The 17,513-nt window shown below is 41.8% G+C and overlaps 1 protein-coding gene across 1 annotated transcript in view; it reads left to right on the forward strand.

Annotated features, from left to right (window-relative positions):
- Positions 1 to 17,513, forward strand: part of LOC126168440 (uncharacterized) — a 116,903-nt gene that overhangs the window by 81,826 nt on the left and 17,564 nt on the right. The window contains exon 6 of the mRNA XM_049920560.1: positions 14,194 to 14,391. Coding sequence (XP_049776517.1) covers positions 14,194 to 14,391 — 198 coding nt within the window. The remainder of the gene's footprint in view (positions 1 to 14,193; positions 14,392 to 17,513) is intronic.

The following is a 17,513-nucleotide window of genomic DNA, read 5'->3' on the forward strand; positions in this document are numbered from 1 at the left end:
ATCTACCCAACCAAACACCGCCGCCAGGTACTGGTGCTCCAGCCCTCCTCTTTCCGTCATGTGCCGTTCACAACTCACTGTCAACGCTCCGAGCCTCCCCACCTCAACCAGGAAAACCAAAGATAAGTCACAAAGGAGGTGACTATCGATACCAGTTCCAGAGGTATCGCGAGGCTGACCACTTATTCACCATTTCGTCTGAGGAAATTGTCTGGTAAAAGGCACATAATGTACACCTAAAACATTGACCGTCGGTTTTTCAGAAACTATCGAGTATCTACGGATAAGCCGAGACACGTATTCGCTCGACTCCTCTTCCACTGTGTGAAATTCCTGGGAAACTGGGTGATGGCACTTGGCGTGCTCTCCTCTTTAGCTACATATTCCACTGTTCATTTTCACAATTGCAGTCGAAATGACGAATACTTCATTTGTAGTTGTACGTTTCTGGATATTGGCCATCTATCACAACCAGCGGAAAAATGTTCCTATCGAAGCACAAAAAGGACGAACATACTCCTGTTTATTAAAAGACTCGAACTGGAAAGTTGGATACCAGCTGCCTCATTCTACCAACACAACTTTTAAACCAAAATTTTCCCGAGTATTCTGGCAAGCGATCAAATTCGTATCCGTGCAACCCGCCTCTGACTGTCACAAGCTCCATCCTGTACGTCGCTCACACTAATCCACTCGAAGTTGCCCTTTCTCGATCACTCATTCAGCCCAACTCATTGCAGTTATCTCTTTGTGTCTAACTGTCCTCACAGCCATAGTCTGCTTCGCTTTATCCTACTAATACAGTCATTGTCACTGTCTTGCTCTTCCTCTCTCTCTCTCTCTTAATCCTTCCCACTACTGCTGTCTCTTCTGTCACTAACTCTCTCTTCCGCGTTTTCATTGTCATACACTCAGTCGCTCATTTCACTGCCTCTCACCCACTGCCATTTTCTTCGTCTCATTTTTCCTCCCCCACTAGTACTGTCTCCTTAACTCTTTTTCCTAGCGCTGTTCTGTCACTATCACTATGTCCCACTGCCACTGTGTCCCACTATTTCTCTCACACTCCTAGTGCCTACTTCGCTCTTTCTACACCGTAACCTATGTGTACTAACCTCCAGTATATATTACTCATTCGCCTCTTTTCCACTGCCACTGTCTCGTTCTACCTTAGCATAAAAGGCGCAAATATGTTCGCATGCCAAAATATTTGGCAACATTTTTTAAGCTGCTGAGGAAGATAGAATGAGGCAGTGGGTACAACATTTTCCACTTTTTTAAACAGGAGCATATTAGCCACTTTGTGCTCTGATACGAACATTTTCCTCTGATTTCCTTCGTTTCCACCGAGTGAGGTGGCGCAGTGGCTAGCACACTGGACTCACATTCGGGAGGACGACGGTTCAATCTCGCGTCCGGCCATCCTGATTTAGGTTTTCCGTGATATCCCTAAATCGCTCTAGGCAAATGGCTGGATGGTTCCTTTGAAAGGGCACGGCCGACTTCCTTCCCCGTTCTTCCCTAATCCGATGAGACCAATGACCTCTCTGTTTGATCTTCTCCCTGAGACAACCCAACCAACCTTCGTTTCCTGCGACAGCAGGGCAGGTCACACATACGAAAAGTACTTCATATGTCGGGAAAATTGTGATAATTTACGTCTGTGGAATTGAAATAATGCAAAAGTCCTTTATTTTACACTTTAGATCGGACTTAATGTGCGTAAAAATTTTGCATGTGAGTCAGCACAACAACATGGGATTTCCAGACCCATTCTAACGATAATGGAGACATTTTACAGCTTGTTTGCCCGTGCTGTGTCATTTAATAACCAAAGTTTTCGCCTCATACCGGATTTCATGTGCACAAGTAGGGTAACTTCGAACCTGTGTATTTCGGAAACGGATGAAGATATCATGAACATTTTCAAGATTGTTCGAAATCGGGATCACAGGAATAGACAGTAAAAATTGCAGCCATTTTACTGTTCATTTCATATTCGAATCCGCGGCTCAGTTTTGGTACCCAAAAACCATGTTTTTTAGTTTTCCCAGGAAACTCCCGTGAACGAAATGGTGCCTCCATTAATAACTTACAGCACATCGTAGACCGCATTTAATGCGAAAAGAACCAGCCGAATTGCTCCATTTTCCTATGTTCGAGGAAGTGTCTAATATTCTAACTTCTATCCTGTGCTGTAGGATGGCTACAGTAAAAAATCCGTCTGTTTGGTGTACAAATAGTCCCCAGTTGCCCAAAACACTCGACCCTACCCTTCTGTCATAAATAGAGCCCGAGGTATGAGCCCCGGTAAAGCTCCGTTTTTGTACGTGGCATTTTGGAACATAAGCAGAGCATGTTGTTGTATGCACACCGACACTAAACAGCAGAGTGTCTTAAAGTGAATAAACATATACTTATTAGTCCCTCACTTGTCAGATTCGGGGTATCGATTTAACAATGAAGTCAACAATTTTGTACCGCCTAACACGTGCTACCAATAACTAATCAATTAATCATATAAGGAAGAGAAATTGTTGTTCAGTATAAATGATTTCAGGATAGATCTAAAATTTGCCTTTCCGTTTGTTACGCATTTTATGTTACTGCACTAATGTGAAAAAATTTGTAGCTGCATGTTCAATTTCTCTCTGAAGTTCATAACTGAAGCCATGTCTCAGGGACCGAGACTCATATGTTATAGTAAATAAACAAACACTATCTGCACCACAAGTTTTAATTACTTCCTGTTTCAATGAGCGCTGCAGATCCTCCTCATGTCTGGTGCGGCGAAGAGCGGTTTTTCAGCATTGCGTGAAACTAACAAAAACATAAAAAACAAGAATATGGTTGTTTTCTGTGGTAGTTTCATACAACTTTGTCAAACTGCTCTTTGCGACGGGAGACCTAAAGGTGAACTGCAGAGCAGAACACCTTCCAGCACTTCTCTTCGACAGTGATGAAGTGTCCAAGCACTTGTGTCGGTAAATAAAGAGACGATTTTTTTGTTTGTTCATTGTTTCGGAACCAATGATATTTTCAGAAATGAATGTGTAGTGTGTTTCCTAAGAGTCGTCAGGCGCATTTTCTCTGGTGTTTCGGCAGAAATTTGCGACGTGTAACTGGAATCACACCAAACACATACTGCTCATAACTTCTCATGCAACTCCCAGTATCGTCGGAAACCGTTGGTTTGTAACCCGTTAAAAACGAAGTTATTTTTAAAGCGGAATTTTCCGTGTCCATTAGATGGAGTGGTCCCAAATTAGTCTGATGCGATATTCGTTTTTTCGGTACGTATTAATAGGGGGTGTAAAACAAGAAGTAGCGCAGGAGCGACAGCGTGGCCCTCGTCCGGGCTGACTGCTACATCCAGGCTGGAGCGCTGATCAGTCATTGCTTCAGTGCTGGTTATCCTTCGTCTTTTACTCTCCTTGTTAATACATGTCGATAAAAAAATATCACTCTGAACTAATTTGGAATCGCTCTATGGAATGGTCACGGAAAATTCCGCATTAAAAATAATTTTGTTTCTAACAGGAATCAAACCGAAGATTCCCGTGGTTACTGGCCGTCAGAGGAAAGACGTGATGAGCAGTGTTTATATAAAGCGACACAAGTTACACATTGCAAAAACTAAATTGGTAATATTGGCCGAAACAGCAGGCAAAATGCAGCTAACTACTCTTAGGAGGGACACCCTCCACATACACTGATCCAGGACTGCTCCGGCAAACTATGGCACATGTTGAGGGCTACCTTCCGAGTACTTTGCTACATGCGACACACGGTCTCCAGCGGCTCGTGGAGATTTTTGGATTTCGTATGGTTTCTTTCTGCAGTTAACTTTGTAACTACATTACATTGAAATTAATTCATGGCAGTACAAATGTCTACGACATGAAATGTGTGTCTTGCTTACATTCCCTCAGGGTACCTGCTATCGATATCAAGGATGCCCTCTATAAGTCGTTGCCCGGAAGACTGCATAGGTACTGTTCGCTTTTGTCTAGACTTATGTTTTTCAACAGCGTTAGGTGGGCGTTACATCTACATCTACATCTACATCTACATCCATACTCCGCAAGCCACCTGACGGTGTGTGGCGGAGGGTACCTTCAGTACCTCTATCGGTTCTCCCTTCTATTCCAGTCTTGTATTGTTCGTGGAAAGAAGGATTGTCGGTATGCCTCTGTGTGGGCTCTAATCTCTCTGATTTTGTCCTCATGGTCTCTTCGCGAGATATACGTAGGAGGGAGCAATATACTGCTTGACTCTTCGGTGAAGGTATGTTCTCGAAACTTTGACAAAAGCCCGTACCGAGCTACTGAGCGTCTCTCCTGCAGAGACTTCCACTGGAGTTTATCTATCATCTCCGTAACGCTTTCTCGATTACTAAATGATCCTGTAACGAAGCGCGCTGCTCTCCGTTGGATCTTCTCTATGTCTTGTATCAACCCTATCTGGTACGGATCCCACACTGCTGAGCAGTATTCAAGCAGTGGGCGAACAAGCGTACTGTAACCTACTTCCTTTGTTTTCGGATTGCATTTCCTTAGGATTCTTCCAATTAATCTCAGTCTGGCATCTGCTTTACCGACGATCAACATTATATGATCATTCCATTTTAAATCACTCCTAATGCGTACTCCCAGATAATTTATGGTATTAACTGCTTCCAGTTGCTGACCTGCTATTTTGTAGCTAAATGATAAAGGATCTATCTTTCTGTGTATCCGCAGCACATTACACTTGTCTACATTGAGATTCAGTTGCCATTCCCTGCACCATGCGTCAATTCGCTGCAGATCCTCCTGCATTTCAGTACAATTTTCCATTGTTACAACCTCTCGATACACCACAGCATCATCTGCAAAAAGCCTCAGTGAACATCCGATGTCATCCACCAGGTCATTTATGTATATTGTGAACAGCAACGGTCCTAAGACACTCCCCTGCGGCACACCTGAAATTACTCTTACTTCGGAAGACTTCTCTCCATTGAGAATAACATGCTGCGTCCTGCTATCTAGGAACTCCTCAATCCAATCACACAATTGGTCTGATAGTCCATATGCTCTTACTTTGTTCAATAAACGACTGTGGGGAACTGTATCGAACGCCTTGCGGAAGTCAAGAAACACGGCATCTACCTGTGAACCCGTGTCTATGGCCCTCTGAGTCTCGTGGACGAATAGCGCGAGCTGGGTTTCACATGACCGTCTTTTTCGAAACCCATGCTGATTCCTACAGAGTAGATTTCTAGTCTCCAGAAAAGTCATTATACTCGAACACAATACGTGTTCCAAAATTCTACAACTGATCGACGTTAGAGATATAGGTCTATAGTTCTGCACATCTGTTCGACGTCCCTTCTTGAAAACGGGGATGACCTGTGCCCTTTTCCAATCCTTTGGAACGCTACGCTCTTCTAGAGACCTACGGTACACCGCTGCAAGAAGGGGGGCAAGTTCCTTCGCGTACTCTGTGTAAAATTGAACTGGTATCCCATCAGGTCCAGAGGCCTTTCCTCTTTTGAGCGATTTTAATTGTTTCTCTATCCCTCTGTCGTCTATTTCGATATCTACCATTTTGTCATCTGTGCGACAATGTAGAGAAGGAACTACAGTGCAATCTTCCTCTGTGAAACAACTTTGGAAAAAGACATTTAGTATCTCGGCCTTTAGTCTGTCATCCTCTGTTTCAGTACCATTTTGGTCACAGAGTGTCTGGACATTTTGTTTTGATCCACCTACCGCTTTGACATAAGACCAAAATTTCTTAGGATTTTCTGCCAAGTCAGTACATAGAACTTTACTTTCGAATTCATTGAACGCCTCTCGCATAGCTCTCTTCACACTACATTTCGCTTCGCGTAATTTTTGTTTGTCTGCAAGGCTTTGGCTATGTTTATGTTTGCTGTGAAGTTCCCTTTGCTTCCGCAGCAGTTTTCTAACTCGGTTGTTGAACCACGGTGGCTCTTTTCCATCTCTTACAATCTTGCTTGGCACATACTCATCTAACGCATATTGTACGATGGTTTTGAACTTTGTCCACTGATCCTCAACACTATCAGTACTTGAGACAAAACTTTTGTGTTGAGCCAACAGGTACTCTGAAATCTGCTTTTTGTCACTTTTTCTAAACAGAAAAATCTTCCTACCCTTTTTAATATTCCTGTTTACGGCTGAAATCATCGATGCCGTAACCGCTTTATGATCACTGATTCCCTGTTCTGCGTTAACTTCTTCAAATAGTTCGGGTCTGTTTGTCACCAGAAGGTCTAATATGTTATCGCCACGAGTCGGTTCTCTGTTTAACTGCTCAAGGTAGTTTTCAGATAAAGCACTTAAAAAAAATTTCACTGGATTCTTTGTCCCTGCCACCCGTTATGAACGTCTGAGTCTCCCAGTCAATATCCGGCAAATTAAAATCTCCACCCAGAACTATAACATGGTGGGGAAATCTACTCGAAATATTTTCCAAATTATCCTTCAGGTGCTCAGCCACAACAGCTGCTGAGCCAGGGGGCCTATAGAGACATCCAATTACCATGTCTGAGCCTGCTTTAACCGCGACCTTCACCCAAATCATTTCACATTTCGGATCTCCGTCAATTTCCTTCGATACTATTGCACTTCTTACCGCTATAAACACGCCTCCCCCTTCACTGTTCAGCCTGTCTCTGCGGTATACATTCCAATCTGAGTTTAGGATTTCGTTACTGTTTACGTCTGGTTTCAGCCAACTTTCAGTCCCTAGTACTATATGGGCGTTGTGATCGTTTATTAATGAGAGCAGTTCTGGGACCTTTCTATAGACGCTCCTGCAGTTTACTATTAGCACATTAATATTGTTATTCCCTGTTGCATTTTGCCTACTCCTATCTTGCCGCGTCTCAGGAGGCGTCTTGTCGGGCCTAGGGAGGGGATTCTCTAACCTAAAAAACCCCCATGTGCACTCCACACGTACTCCGCTACCCTTGTAGCCGCTTCCGGCGTGTAGTGCACGCCTGACCTATTCAGGGGGACCCTACATTTCTCCACCCGATAGCGGAGGTCGAGAAATTTGCACCCCAGATCTCCGCAGAATCGTCTGAGCCTCTGGTTTAAGCCTTCCACTCGGCTCCAAACCAGAGGACCGCGATCGGTTCTGGGAACGATACTGCAAATAGTTAGCTCTGATTCCACCCCGCGAGCGAGGCTTTCCGCCTTCACCAATTCCGCCAGCCGCCTGTACGAACTGAGGATGACCTCTGAACCCAGACGGCAGGAGTCATTGGTGCCGACATGAGCAACAATTTGCAGTCGGGTGCACCCAGTGCTCTCTATCGCCGCCGGTAGGGCCTCCTCCACATCTCGGATGAGACCCCCCGGCAAGCAGACAGAGTGAACACTGGCCTTCTTCCCCGACCTTCTCGCTATTTCCCTAAGGGGCTCCATCACCCGCCTAACGTTGGAGCTCCCAATAACTAATAAACCCCTCCCCCCGTGTGCCTGCTCGGACCTTGCTGAAGGAGCAGCCACATGTCCCCTCACAGGCAGAGCGGGCGATGCCACACGGCCAGCCTCCACATTGACCTTCCGCCTCGTGCGCCGCGAACGCCGCTGAACCCGCCACTCCCCTTGGGGAGAGGGTGGCCCAACCGCGCCCGGTACCCGCGAAGATGTCTCGACAGCAGGGACAGTGGGTGAAGCATGTAGCACCTGGGGTGTACCTTGCGACGCACCAGACTCCCCACTGCCGCTACACTCCGAGGCAGCAGCCTGAAGACGGCTGACCGCGGCCATCAACACGCTCAGCTGTTCGCGAACAGTGGCCAGCTCCTCCTGCGTCCGTACACAGCAGTCACACATCCTATCCATCCTAAGGAATCAATTTACTGGAGAGAGTTAATCAACTTTTAACTAGACTGCTAATTCACTAAAGGCGGCTGTTTATTCACTAAACTGTGGTTGCTAGCCCCTTCTTGTAGAAAACAATGAAAATAGCACTACCTGTCTCTGGACTGTATTGAAAACAAACTCTAGCACTACTGGCACTATGGTTGACTACAGGGACTCTCTCTTACTGTATTCAAAACAAACACGAAATCTATGGAACACTATTAAGAGCACTCGAAAAATAAAGCTTCCTAAAAGCAAATACACACGGAAGAAGAAGTGACAAGTAAGAAAAATACAGTTAATACTTAAATTAAGGTATCTCGCTGCACAGCAGACGTGAAGCAGGCGGCAGTTACGACGACACTGACACTACTGGCACTATGGCTGACTAAAGGGACTCTCTCTGACTGTATTCAAAACAAACACGAAATCTATGGAACACTATTAAGAGCACTCGAAAAATAAAGCTTCCTAAAAGCAAATACACACGGAAGAAGAAGTGACAAGTAAGAAAAATACAGTTAATACTTAAATTAAGGTATCTCGCTGCACAGCAGACGTGAAGCAGGCGGCAGTTACGACGACACTGACACTACTGGCACTATGGCTGACTAAAGGGACTCTCTCTGACTGTATTCAAAACAAACACGAAATCTATGGAACACTATTAAGAGCACTCGAAAAATAAAGCTTCCTAAAAGCAAATACACACGGAAGAAGAAGTGACAAGTAAGAAAAATACAGTTAATACTTAAATTAAGGTATCTCGCTGCACAGCAGACGTGAAGCAGGCGGCAGTTACGACAACACTGACACTACTGGCACTATGGCTGACTAAAGGGACTCTCTCTGACTGTATTCAAAACAAACACGAAATCTATGGAACACTATTAAGAGCACTCGAAAAATAAAGCTTCCTAAAAGCAAATACACACGGAAGAAGAAGTGACAAGTAAGAAAAATACAGTTAATACTTAAATTAAGGTATCTCGCTGCACAGCAGACGTGAAGCAGGCGGCAGTTACGACGACACTGACACTACTGGCACTTCCGTCATACATGTTGCTACTCGCAAACTCCCTCGTCAAAAAAAAACAGTCATACACAGCAGTACTTTGGTTAGTATTCCTGATGAAGATGATGGTGGACATGAGCGGCAAGTATGGGTTCATGTAAATGCAATAGAATTTGTTTTTAATTCATTGACTTTCGGAACGTACACATAAAACTACGGAAATGTTACATTACAATTTATTTTGACAATTCAGAGTATGCATCCTTTTAAGTCGTACTCCGGCACGAAATTAAATAGCCTTAACAAAGGACAGATTCCGACGTTACATCCCCAGTATAGTGAACGGAGTAAACCAGACGAAAATGTAACACAGGATACACAAACGGGTTTTGGAAACGCTCTGGGCTGCGCTGACATACTAGCCTGACTGTAGCCCGCATTACGGCCCGACAACCAGGACTGATGGTTTGGGGTGCCATCTTATTTCATAGCAGGACCCCTGTGGTTGTCATACACGGCATCGTTACAGCACTGCAGTACGTCAACGATATTCTACACCCCGTTTTGTTACCCTTCATAGCGTCACATCCTAGGTTTACATTTCAGCAAGATAATGGCTGCCCGCACACGTCAAGATTTTCTACTGTTTTTTTCGTACTTTCCAAATCCTACTTTGGTAAGACAGGTCGGGGGTTTTCTCCACAAATTAGAATGTTTCGGGCATTATGGACAGGGCCCTCCAACCAGTTCGGGATTTTAATTATCTAACACGGAAATTGGCCAGAATTTGGCACGATATTCCTCAGGAGGACATGCAACAATTCCATCAATGCCAAGCTGAATAACAGCTGGCATAAGGACCAGAGATGGACCAACGAGTTATTGACTTGCTCAGCTTGTGAAGCTCTTCCTTGTAAATTAATCATCCAAATTTTCGGAAGTTGTGAAGATTTTTCTGTCTCTTCAAGTACATGATATCTACCAATTTCTTCCGCATTGTTTCGTGGTGTGTCGGCTCCTTTTTTGTCTTAGAGGGTACAAAAATTCAGCAAATGAACCAACCTCTAAGAGAGTAGAGGGGTCTAAAAAATTAGCTTGTCAGAAAATGCAAACTGCTGAACCAGGAACAGCTAGGAAATAATTGCAGTGGTGTAGAAGTATCCGTGATTAGGAGAAAGAGGGATGATGCCTATGGGAGAATTGAAGAGATTTTTGAAGTGAAGTTTAGCGGTTTTGTGAATGTGAAAAGCTCAGATGATAATAAGGAGTAAAAGGATAGGCTGAAAAATGGGAGGAACACATATTTTTATTTATTTATTTATCTTTATTCATGAAAGGAACATCTCTCAATAATATAGGATTTGTCAAGGTAATACGCTGCAAATAAATAGGCAAAAATAAACAAGACATAGCACACATAAAATGCTTATAGCAGCCTAGGTCACAAACAGGGCTACACAAATGTGACGAGTTTCGATCGGCACATGACCATCCTCAGACCTACAACTGTAATATAAGACAGGATATAAATTAGAGGGATACATAAAAAATACTTAAAATTAGCTGCAAAATTATAAAACACAAATTATCTATATTGATGAACAATAGCATTGCGTGGAGCATGAACCACTGAACGACGATAGTCAAATGCTGGACAGAGCGTTGCACCCATTTCTTAAATACTGCCTACATTTGACAGCATGATGTAAGCATTAGCCAGTCACGCATATGCCGAGAGAGTTATATACAAAAAGATGTAATTATTGTAAATAGAACGTCAAAATTACGTAAAATGATTTTGCAATAAAAAGTAAACAGATTGTTAACACAGCTATTGTAAAATAAATGTACTAAGAGCTTTAAAAAGGAAAAAAGATACACATCACATTCGTTGTGTATACCCTGTCCTTTACAGGCTACCTGAAAAAATTCGTACAATCTTATTGGTGTCTATGGAGGTGGTGGACGCCATTCGAAAGATGTAGCAGCAAGGCGATTTCCAAAGAGATGGCTCTGAGTATCGATAACTGATGTTCAGCAGAAGACCTTCCATAGATGCACGAAGTTATTGATTGTTGTGGAGATGGCACACGCGAATCTTGAGTGGTTTCCATCGAACTACCACAAACATCGATAAATGAAGTAGAGAACGCTCCATCGATGTAGCTCCAGTATAGAAATAAGCAATACGTAGCGATCTATAGCAATAGTTGCAAGCAGTAACAAAAGTGGTATGAGAGGCTAGCAGTATTAAAGGAACATACGTTCCCGTATTTCTGAAATGAACTAGTGAAATTTTTAATGTCAAAAAGTAATAAACTGCAATGACTCGTTGAAGAACAAATAGAAATTAAAAATGCAGTGCTATGGCTGGCATATGCGGTCAGTAATTTGTAAATCTAATTATACAAATATGTAAACAACATAAAATTGAAGAAAACATGTCATGAACCAGAACATTTAAATACAATAACTAAGAAGAACAATAATATGGGTTATAGTAAAAAGAGTGCGAAGAAAAGTGAAAAACAGATTTGCACATTCGTCAAATCAAAACAACAGAGAAAGTATTTTAAGGCAGAACGTCGAAAAGCCCAAGGAAATGTTTGTCACTGAAGTCTATATTTTCGTTTATAATAGGTGAGGCCTATGATGTGAGTAAATTTCGATTTCTTCAAACGTATGAAGAAATAGTCCTTTAGGTGCAATACGTAAAATTTTCGCATTGCTAGAAATGCAAGCTTCAGAATGATTATGCTCATCACCTTTTAATGCACTTGATCCAGACTGTTACAATTAATTTCAAATATTATACTGAGCTCACCGATTTTTCTAGTAATGTTTTCAAAAATAAATAAAAGATTTAGTTTATGGGAGTAAGAAAGGTGGTTGGCAGTGGCACTGATTAATAAACCACCGACATTTACCATACCTGTCTAGGGAAATCACAGAAAACACAAATCAGGATGACCAGAAAGAGCAAATTCGTTAATATGTGGTCAGCGTCTTGACAGATACATTGCGTCACTCGGTAAATTTCTGTTGCGTAATATTCCGTTCTTTCCACACAACTTGTTTCAGGTAACTTGCCATATAAAACATAGTTTCGTTCTTCATTGTTGCTCACAGGATACCCACCGATGACTTCTAGACTACTGAATTTTTTGTTCCTTTTTCCTGGGTTCTTGTAACTCTAAACTGGCCCTTTTTCTAGGATTATGTACAGAATTCTTAGTGCAGTAATTAGTAATATTCCCCCTGATATGTACCACAAGTGGTGCAATAATGATGATCAGCTTCTTAAATGGCTCTTTACAATGATCTCGACTACTACTTCCAATTATTATTCTTTTGGCCCTTTTCTGCACTTAAATATCATGTCTATGTTTCGTGCCTTCGATCCCCAGAAAAGAATCCCATAGTTAAGAAGTGGACATAGTATGTCACCACAAGACATCAGCTAGTGCAAACTAATGCCTACATTCTAAGAGCATAGCATACTGGTGACATACATTTTGGCCAGTATATTTGTATGTTTGTTCCACGTTATCTGCCAACTAATGCTGATCGATAAAAAACTTTGTGTTTGCTATCATCTATGCTTAGAATGACAGTGTTTCTTCTCCTTTATGGTATAGTACATAATGACCGTTTTCCTAATGTTCAAAGTCAATTTGTTACATATTGTCCAGTTGTAAACATTCTTGAGGGTTTCATTTGCTATCTGTAATAGCCGTTCTGATGTTTCATCAGTTACTATGATCTTTGTGTCATCGGCAGTGAGAACTTTTTCTCCATGACTTGCGTCGTCTGGAAAGTTATTGGTATGTATACTAAGAACTAAACTGAAGCCAATACACTAACCTGACGTACACCTGTGTTTATTAATTTCGTGTTTGACAGTGTTTTACTAAAATCAACTATTAAGTTTGAGCACATCAGTAAATAGGACCAAAATTCAAACTCAGTAAGAACGCCTGAAGAAACTCTCCACCCTGCTCACTTCCTGCTCCCGCTTTGGAGTACCACTGTCCACCACCTCTACGACAACCTCTAAACCTTCCGCACGCCCCCTCATAGTCCACAAACCCTGTCTCGCAGACCTACTACATTTACCTCACCCGCCAAAACTACCTGCCACCACCAGACAGAATGCAGAACATTAACAGATCCGACGCACAATCATGAACTTTTCGTTCAACAGTCTTAGCCACGTAGAAATATCAGTCTTTTCCAAAGGCCTCACTTTTTTCCCCACTCCGAAATTAAATCATGCGGGACTTGTTAAAGACCTTCTCTCCTCCTCCCAGTCCCGATAGTGGAAACACTTTTCCGCCACCAACCCTTCCAATCAGACTCAATAAGAAATCGTTAGTGATGTAAGTGAAGAAAAACATTACCTAATTAATAAATGTATCTTGTTCACATTGTTTGACTTGTGTAGAGTTTTTGGTTGTTATTAGCTCTAACTGCAGTCAAACATAAGCTTAAAATATATGAACAAAAATTGGCAATATGCAACTACCACCAGTTTCGACTTATATTGTGCACCAGTTCCCAGTTAAGTAAACTAACTTATTTGATGCGTAGTATACCCTACTGTGATCCAATACTTCACAGATTATGTTAGCCACTTCCAGGAACTGCACAAAACGAGGTAAATACGCTAAATCTACACGATCAGATCATAACGTGTGTATAGAATGAATAATTTTAGATATCAAGGAAATTTTTTAAGCTGGCTAAATTTTCAGTGAAGCTGTTCCATTCCAATTTGGTATGTTTAATACTAGTAACTATCCACTTCTTTCCATATGGCTGTAGCTGAAACGTTTTCGTCATGCGAAAGATCTAACAAGTCAACTATGTCAATAAGAACTTGATACGCTAAGATCATGTTCTGCAGTATGTTTCCTGAATTACTAATAATATTACAGATTCTGAAATCTGAGAATATATATGTTCACATTACTACACAGTTAAAAAGAAGAGCAATTCTTGGTTTAAGGATGTTCTGGGCATCTGAAAAAACGTTGTTCTCTCCTACGTGTTACGTCTCTGCCTTCTTCCTACCAGAGAACTGACGCAAGTTGGTCTTGCGGGTTATGAAGTTAGCGCATGGCAAAGTGAATCCATTTTTCACATAGGTAGGAACCGATAGTGCGGGTAATCGTGGTGATTACCAGAGCAAACGACTAAAATGAAAGCCTGCTGGGTTCCAGGGAGAAATTTCTCCAGGTATTTGTCCTGGACTCTGTGCGCCCATAAGATTTTGGACTGCTCTGTCCGCAGGTATTGGACTTACAGACCGAAAAGTGTCTCGGTCCAGGAGTCGACGGCGAGCTGTGCTTCAAAGGATGGGCCTTCTCAAAGGAGTACACGGACGAGGAAGGCTGGGTCCACACTGGAGACGTGGGCCACTACGATGCGGATGGCAACTTCTACGTCGTCGACAGAGTAAAGGAACTCGTTAAATACCGCGGTGTACACGTGAGTTCTTTGAGTCAGTATTCTGGAGACTAGAATTCTATCCTACTATCCGCTACGTACATTAGAGTTACTCCTAGTGAGTAATAACTGTATCAGTTTTCCACATTACTTCGTATAAAACTATCCTCTCGCTTCAAATGTATACATCGGTGTAAAACTGAATTATATATATACTCCATTAAAATAGAGAACATCGTCGCTTGTAGAATTCTCATGATTTTGAGACAGAATTGTTTCAGAATATTTTTTAAAATAATTTGTTTTAATATGTATAGTAAGGAAGTATTTAATTCGTGTATTGTATGGAAATATAAATGATTGCTACACTCTAAATGCACATGTATTTCAGTTTACATTTGCTTCTCCTCTACTGTCAGTCTTTTTTTTTGTGTGCTCAGAGATATATGCAAGTAAGATATGCTTAGCACGTGCCGTGTGACGACTGTACCCAATATGGCAACTTCTCCTTCACAAATACATCGAAACTAGCTTTTAAAATTAAAGATGCTTGTTAAATGAACGATGAAGGCAGTTAGTTGGCAAATATACATAATGTACTTTACAACAGGTAGTTCAGGTGGAGTAGATGGTAAATTCACTCAGTTTTTATATGAACAAATGGACGATCATTTATTCCTTACGAAGCACAGTAAATTCCATGTGCTTTGTTCTTATACTTTATCTTGTGCCACATCATTTTTTTCTTCTACAAAACTGTATCAATGCCCTTTTAAATAACGTACTTACTTGCATAAGAACATCGTGCTGGGTACAAAAGCTCTTTAACTGTTCCTACCAAATTTTAACCCATAAACAACATAGATTCACTTTAAACTACTTACAGCATAGATGATTAATTTCTGACATCTGCTATAGAACCTCCACATATCTCCAGCTCAGCATGACACCAGCCTGTCAAACGAAAGCAAGTGTGACACTTTCGTTCAAATTTCTACATTCACTTCAAACCAAAGTCCACACATATGATCAGTTATTTGTGTGCATTACCATGACTTTTTCTGGCTCTCTCGTGAATCGAAGCTCCAATCAGTCCAACGAACACCATTATACGTTTCTTCACTTACTACTGTTCTTCTGCTGTCTGAATCACCTGTGGGGTTTTGCCTTGTCTTTATGATTTCACGATGGTATTATTTTCTCTAGCCATACTACTTAAATAAAAAGTTAATAAACCTAAAAAATTTTCACATATGTATGCGTAATTTGCATATTTCAGATAATACAAAAAAACGTTTTTGAAATCTCAGTTATTAAACGGAGTGGCGTGGGCCAGATTGAGCGATTTTTCGACAGGATGATTTCTTGGAAAGTCAGCTTGATGGCATCATCTGGACGACGCCACTTGGTTGAATACCTGGGAACATTTAAAAACCACATTACGTAAGGAAAGCATAAAATTGCGCATAAATAGCATTTATTTAAAAATACGTAAGTAAATAAACACTCAGTGACAACTCCCGTCACAGAAACCTTGCGCTACAACTATAAACAACTGTTGAATAAGGCGACTAAGGCCTGCTGTTCCTAGGAAGACAACACTATGTCTCCGAACTAGTCGAGGCCCTTGTTTCGTATTTTGCTATAACCTGTGTTGCCTAAACACATAAACGTTAAAGTATTCTTTGTGAATCTTCAACTGCCATGTTGTGAACAAGTCCGCCACTGACAAGACTACATGACACATGAATGAGACAGCGTTTAAGAAGCACGTTGTGACGAGTGCTGCAGCAGAACAGTACTCGCCTTTCTAATAACAAGTTCTTCGATTCCGTTATTTTAAAATTGTAGCTGTGACTGACATGATGAAGTTCAAGCGAAGTAAAATGCATTAGCCCACTTACTGTCTCCTCTAAGTTATGATACTTCCGAAATAATATTGGTTACCTTCTTAATTTATGTGGAAATTGTGTCACTTGCTGTTGATAAATACGTTGTACGACTGGTATCTCCTTCCAGACTACATCTTCGACACGTAGCCTAACTTTTGCCTATCATCAAAGCTTTGGCAGGAAAGCAGCTCTCGATGTTAGGAACGTGTTTAAAGCAGATAAAACCTGTTGCATGTGCTCGGTCAACTGTGGTAATTAGAAAGTAAGAATGATAGCTGTCTCCTCGAGCTCACCATTTTCAGTTTTCATAAGATGATTTTCATAGATGACACCTTTGCTTATGCATTTATGTTGCAGGTCATCTTCAGGCATCATGTTGTGGTGGATTACAAAAACCTTCCACTAATTTAAATCTATGTGCAACCCACTGTTGACAGAATACTCTCAGATTTTTCAGCATGTAACACCTTGTTTACTTGGTTAGCTTTCATTACCACTACCATGAGTCTATAATTACTTTGTCTCTTCTTGGGTTTCTGTTGTCTTATAAATCCTAAACAATTTATTCAGCATAGGATATGGTCTGTTACTATTACTGCGGTATGTTATATTAACAGACGTCTCAGATGGACTAACCATGGGAGGTCAACTTGGGGTTTGTGTGTTAATGCTACCTAAGAGATCACCAAAACCACTGAAACTGCTTGAAACTGATGTAGACTTCACTGACATCCCACGTGGAGCTAGGTAAATAAGTATCCACAAAGACATAGCTCTGCTTGCTGGTGTAAAGCTTATTCCAGTCGAGTGCAGGAGTTTTCTCAAAAGTTGCCCATCAGCTGCTGTTCCATCTCAACCATGTTAGGTGCCCAAAGCACACCTTGAGATTCCGTGTTTCATTATAGAGGTGTATACTATCTATAAGGTCCAGACGATTAAGCCGAGATACCCGCTACCTGTGACACACTATGTTCCTTGTCACGCTGCACGACGGTCACTGAACCATGCCCAGAGCGTAAGGTGACATAAGATATACGGTGATCACCAGACCCCAGCTAAGGAAACCTAGTTCGCCAAACCCATCGACAGAAAATGTAGGTTGCGCTCATTGAGGTTTCCGCCATTTGGCATGACCTAGGACCTTATCTAATGTCACGGAAGCAGCGAACATGGTCTTCCCAAGTACTGTTTCTCTGCTGTCCATCTTCTCCTTTTTTTATTTTGGTCATCAGTCTTTTGACTGATTTGATGCGGCCCGCCACGAATTCCTCT

Source organism: Schistocerca cancellata, chromosome 1, assembly GCF_023864275.1.
Source record: "Schistocerca cancellata isolate TAMUIC-IGC-003103 chromosome 1, iqSchCanc2.1, whole genome shotgun sequence".
Taxonomy (NCBI): Eukaryota; Metazoa; Arthropoda; class Insecta; order Orthoptera; family Acrididae; genus Schistocerca; species Schistocerca cancellata.